Source organism: Branchiostoma floridae, chromosome 13 (genome assembly GCF_000003815.2).
Source record: "Branchiostoma floridae strain S238N-H82 chromosome 13, Bfl_VNyyK, whole genome shotgun sequence".
Taxonomy (NCBI): domain Eukaryota; kingdom Metazoa; phylum Chordata; class Leptocardii; order Amphioxiformes; family Branchiostomatidae; genus Branchiostoma; species Branchiostoma floridae.
In genome coordinates this window covers 22,110,254-22,116,253 of record NC_049991.1, presented here as the reverse complement: position 1 = coordinate 22,116,253, position 6,000 = coordinate 22,110,254, and the positions used below count along the sequence as shown (strand labels likewise).

General features: G+C 40.4%; 1 protein-coding gene across 1 annotated transcript in view; it reads left to right on the top strand.

Annotated features, from left to right (window-relative positions):
- The window catches only part of LOC118428673 (otoancorin-like), a 24,696-nt gene extending 20,828 nt beyond the window's left edge, over positions 1-3,868 (top strand). The window contains exons 23-27 of the mRNA XM_035838787.1: positions 243-382; positions 672-811; positions 2,031-2,128; positions 2,413-2,569; positions 2,902-3,868. Of these exons, the coding sequence (XP_035694680.1) occupies positions 243-382; positions 672-811; positions 2,031-2,128; positions 2,413-2,569; positions 2,902-2,966 (600 nt within the window). The 3' untranslated portion in view covers positions 2,967-3,868. The remainder of the gene's footprint in view (positions 1-242; positions 383-671; positions 812-2,030; positions 2,129-2,412; positions 2,570-2,901) is intronic.
- Positions 3,869-6,000: the final 2,132 nt, after the last annotated feature.

The window sequence follows — 6,000 nt, the reverse complement described above, 5'->3', positions numbered from 1 at the left end:
CAGCTTCATCTTGCATACTGAACTGACAATCTTTGGTCTTTGTCATTTTCGTTTCGCGACCGGTTTACAACAAATGGAGGACAGTCGCGAATGAGTCGTGGATGAGCGCTGTTGTAACGAAAAGAGTCGTACGAAGAGCCTGGCCGTCACTTTCTTACTTCCTCATTCTTTAACGACCTGGTAACGGCTCACTGCCGTCTTAATAAGAAGTTGAGTTTTATGTCTTGCATTTTCCTGTCCCTCAGACCGAAGCCGCCTTCACCAGGTACCTGGGCAGCAGCGCGGTGTCCGGCATCACGAGCGAGCACCTGGTGGGCCTGTCCAACTTCCTGGGCGGCATGACGGCTGCTCAGATCGGACAGATCAGCAACGCCGCCTTCCTGTACGTAACAACTGCTTAAAGTCCAATTTTCTTACGGTCGTTTATATACAAAGTTACTAGAAGATAAAGAGAACCTGAAAACGTACGCACAAAGGCAGCATACATATATATTTATCTGTCTGTGTCTGTTTGTTTGTTTGTTTTATTGTTTCATTTCAGTTTTTTTTAAATCTTTTACTCCAGTGTTTTAAAAGGAGGGCAAAATTGCTGTATAAGTTCTGCAAATGAGCTTTTAGGGGTGAGGGGGTGAAGTCTGCCATCTCTAACCGTGTTCTTGTTCGTTCTGCAGGGACTCTGTGGCAGACATCGGGAACCTGACGGGCTTCAGCTCGGACCAGTTCACGGCTCTGAAGGACAAGGCGATCTCCGCTAGCGGCGCCGTCAGCACCTGGTCCGCCGCTACTGTCCAAAACATCGGCACTGTGGCAGGTTTGTACGGCTAAACTACTGTCCAAAACATCGGCACTGTGGTGGGTTTATATGGCTAAACTACTGTCCAAAACATCGGCACTGTGTCAGGTTTGTATGGCTTAACTACTGTCCAAAACATCGGCACTGTGGCAGGTTTGTACGGCTAAAATACTGTCCGAAACATCGGCACTGTGGCAGATTTGTATGGCTAAACTACTGTCCAAAACATCGGCACTGTGGCAGGTTTGTACGGCTAAACTACTGTCCAAAACATCGGCACTGTGGCAGGTTTGTACGGCTAAACTACTGTCCAAAACATCGGCACTGTGGCAGGTTTGTACGGCTAAACTACTGTCCAAAACATCGGCACTGGGGCAGGTTTGTACGGCTAAACTACTGTCCAAAACATCGGCACTGTGGCAGGTTTGTACGGCTAAACTACTGTCCAAAACATCGGCACTGTGGCAGGTTTGTATGGCTAAACTACTGTCCAAAACATCGGCACTGTGACAGGTTTGTATGGCTAAACTACTGTCCAAAACATCGGCACTGTGGCAGGTTTGTACGGCTAAACTACTGTCCAAAACATCGGCACTGTGGCAGGTTTGTACGGCTAAACTACTGTCCAAAACATCGGCACTGTGGCAGGTTTGTACGGCTAAACTACTGTCCAAAACATCGGTACTGTGACAGGTTGTACGGCTAAACTACTGTCCAAAACATCGGTACTGTGACAGGTTTGTACGGCTAAACTACTGTCCAAAACATCGGCACTGTGGCAGGTTTGTACGGCTAAACTACTGTCCAAAACATCGGCACTGTGGCAGGTTTGTACGGCTAAACTACTGTCCAAAACATCGACACTGTGGCAGGTTTGTATGGCTAAACTACTGTCTAAAACATCGGCACTGTGGCAGGTTTGTATGGCTAAACTACTGTCCAAAACATCGGTACTGTGGCAGGTTTGTATGGCTAAACTACTGTCTAAAACATCGGCACTGTGGCAGGTTTGTATGGCTAAACTACTGTCCAAAACATCGGCACTGTGGCAGATTTGTTTGACTAACCCGGATTATCAAGGTTTCGATACCTAAACTCACATTTGACAAGTTTTTTCTTGTTAATGTTTCGTTAACTAGATGTTGAACCTGGTTAGACCTTATGAAGTAATTTGTTAACTTATCGTTACCTTATCGTTACCTTATCGGTAACTTATCGTTACCTTACCGTTTCCCAGCCGGTCTGAGCGAGGCTGAACTGACTGCCCTGACGGACGCCCAGGTTCCACAGCTGACTCCTGGCGCCATAGGACTCATCCCTACAAGCACCTTCGCCGTGAGTTCACAGTTGTTGTTTCTTTCTCTGTACAGGTATAATAACCCGTTGATTGGAATGTAATTTTAACTTATAACTAAGCCGTATAATTGCGCCACTCAGCGGCTTGTGTGTGTACAATCGTGCATATTGTGGCCTTAAATATGAGACGTTTGCAAACAATACACTTCCATATAAGATTTTATTTCCTTTTTTTTTGCGCAAAATGGCACAAGAGCTTAAAATGTATTTTTTTGGTCTAAAATATCACAAGAGATCTAGAGTAACGCTTTTTTCTCTCACAGAACGGATTTTCCGTGGCCCAGATCAACCTGCTGAGCATGGAGCAGGCGCAGGCCGTCACAAACGATCAGTACTTCGCCCTCTCCACCGAGCAGAAGAACGCCGTCGACCTGGCCCAGTACGGCTCGGATGACGTCTCCGACGCGCCCCCTCGCAGCGGTGAGTCGTCATTCCCTTGCCTTCCATTCTTTATTCCTCAATTTTGGAGATCCATTGTGTAAAATATATAGCATACACTAATGCATTGCACATGTATGCAGATGCCTTGCATTTTCGACATTAAAAGAAAGCTACTTAGAATTTCATATTAACATCACAGAGCCTCACATCACATTGAAAATGTTCCTCGTGTTTGAATATTTCCTAAAAAGGATAAAGTATTCCAATGTTATATTGAATTGTCTTTTGCTACTTTCCCGTAAGTTATTTGCAACACGCTTATGGGCAAGAATTTGCAACATACGTATTGAACATCCTGATTTGTGTTACAGGCGTCAGTGGCGTCCACGCATGCGTGATGCTGGTGTTCTCCGCAGTTCTCATCCGTCTGCTGTGATGACGTCACTGCCACTCTGACGTCACGGCCGATGACGTCATTGGTGTATGCTGCTTGCCGTGTGGAAATTGTGCTTCTCTGTTTTTAACGTTTGACTGAAAACTGTCTGGAATGTCTGTTAGTAGCAATAAGTGTAAATAGCGTCTTATTACACATCGACAGCTTACATGGAAAATAATGTTTTTTCATACCAAATGTGAACTCCATTCAATTCAGCCATTGGCTGCTATGTGCCAAGTACTGTACAGAAACGTGAAATTAAGTAAACTGTTATTATCATATTCATATATAAAAGGAGGGCGATGATACCACAGGGAATAGTTTTGTATGGACAGGATTTGAAAAAAGAGATTATGTTTCTTAAACTAAGATGTCTTTTAAAGATAAAGCTATGAAGGAAGAAAGATGATACGATACAACTTTCATGTTCATCTTTGAGGAGCTGCTTTCCGAAATGTAGCAAAATCCAACATATCATAACGTAGGGAAATATTATATATGTATATATCAGTCTTATTCAAACCTTTTATACTATGCATGTGTAAAGGCGTCCCCTCAACTGACTTATGACTTGTGCTAAGACGTAATTTGATAACATTTGCTCACTTCTTTGACCATCAGAAAGCAGTGTTATAAACCGTCTACGCCGACGTACATTAGCGACAGAGTTTTGTTAGGCGTGGTCGACAATAAAAATGAGGTCAGAAATGAATTTTGAGGGCGTTGTGAAGTACAGATATGTGGTTACCTTTCGTGTCTGTTTATATTATATCTCTATTTTTCACATTTATTCTCTTCCGATGATACCGATGACTACAGGCGCTGTTGCCTGGTTATGACATAGCTGTGTGCTATATTGAATGCATGTTTGAATACCGAAATAAACTGTGTTTTCTCCAAAAGTTCTGCATTGTATTCATTCTGGCTTTTAGGGTGTAATGCTCTTTTAATACTTTGTTGTTGTTATTGGTTATATTAAGAAAAGTAAAAGAAGAACCACTTAATTGTTAATCTAAACCTATAACTAACTGTACAATGTTTACATGTGTATTTGAGTATCTCACCAAATGGTCAGTGGGTAAAACAACTCAATTGAAACGTTTTTCACATTCCACCAAAAGGTCGACATCGTTCGCATCTCGTTTCTACTTTGTAGTCTCTATCTTTATGGTAAGGCAGTAACGTTGCAGTTCTTTTCTCTAGAAATCTGTAGACTACAGGACGCCATTTTCAACTTGATGATATGTATGCATAGTCATATCGTACATATTAAGAATTGATGCGGAGGAGAAAGAGAAAATCACGTCACTCAGGGAAAAATTAAGCACCTACCTGTGGAAAGGAACGTTACCTGATAGAGAGTTTGCTGGGCATGTATGCATGTATGGAGAAGTAAGGGAAAGGTCAACACCGTTGTACATGTTCTTCTATGTGCGCCAAAGCATAGCGTTGGAAGAGCACTTATCTAATTATTAATAAACACCATGCATTAATCTACTAGGTTAAAGGTTAAAAATGGATATCTCGCCTTACCATGATTTGGGGCATACAGGTAACTAAGAGATGTACGAGATACGAGATATGCAAATTATGACTTAATTTGCATAGTTATCGAGGTTTCACCTAGGAAATGCTATAATTTAATTGTTTCCTCAATAGGATTTCACCACACGTAACAAAAGTAATTGATGGAGGGAAACATTTAACATATGACACTTCTGAAAACACCGGTGCAAACGAAGGCATACGTTGCATGATTAAATCCCATAATTGTGAATACGGTAAACAACGCTACTTTCATAATTGTGACATGTATCAATCAAGTCAAGGTGAATATCACCATGCATAGAAGGTAAGTATGGAGGCCGATGATGATGATGTGGAAGTCATTTACCTGATTAATGATCTAAACATGATTATGTAAAAGAGAAAAGTTGAATTGCGTCAAAGAACAGGACGTTCACATGCACAACATATGTAACTTGGGTAAAGAAAACCATGAAGTAATTTCGATTATGTTTTTTACAACCTTGTGCGCATAATCAATGACCTGATTTGAAAACTTACATAATATCTCAATATATCACGATGTATGAGGTATCAGAAGTCTTGTTTTGAAATTTGTGTTAGAATTATAACAACTGATGCAAAGACTTAAACATTACTTAGTATACATTACTCCTCAGTCGAGATTTAGAAAAAAACCCAGAACAATTGGAGAAAATAAGTTTATTTTTTTTTATAAAACGTGCATTGAATACATCACACAACGAGGGAACAACAAAGCAACAGAGTCGGATGTCATCGTCTTCATCGAAACAGAATAAATGAAAAATGAGAAAAGTTGCTTCTTGTGGAAATCTTTGCAAAAAGAAATGAAATCAACCGATAAAATTGTGCAGATAAAATTACGTACATAACATAACATACATAACTGTCGTTCTTAAGATGCTCAACATTCACTGGCGGACCTTTCCGTTTTGACCTCATGCGCTATGGTCTTATAGCCAACGACACAAAACTTTGACTGTCATTTAGCTAAAAAAAGTACCATTACACACCTCATAGGTCAGTTCATTGGTTTGCATTCAATAAAATGCCATCAACACAACACACACGGGCAAGGCTTTAAAGACCCTTATCTTATATCATATGATAATGATGATCTTATAACTTTATCCTACATCAAAAGCAAATCAAAAGGCAAAAAATACAAGTACTTTAAATCCAATGATAACGTAAATACAGTGAAAAGGTACTTTACATCGGTATAAGAATATATAAATTGTCAATTATTATATTTTCGGAGGATATATTAGAGTTTGCTACATTTTCCAATTCAAGAAGTGATGCCATAAATATCGAAGCTTTGGTCATAGGGACGGACTCTCAGCTCAATTTTGCAATTTCTCTGAAAGGCATCTTTGTTTTAGAGATATAACTATATATCTTTTCTCAACGTAACTCTGCCGATTCAGAACTTTCCAGCACAGTAGAAAATCCAGAGTTACATAAGTCCGATTAAAATTTATAT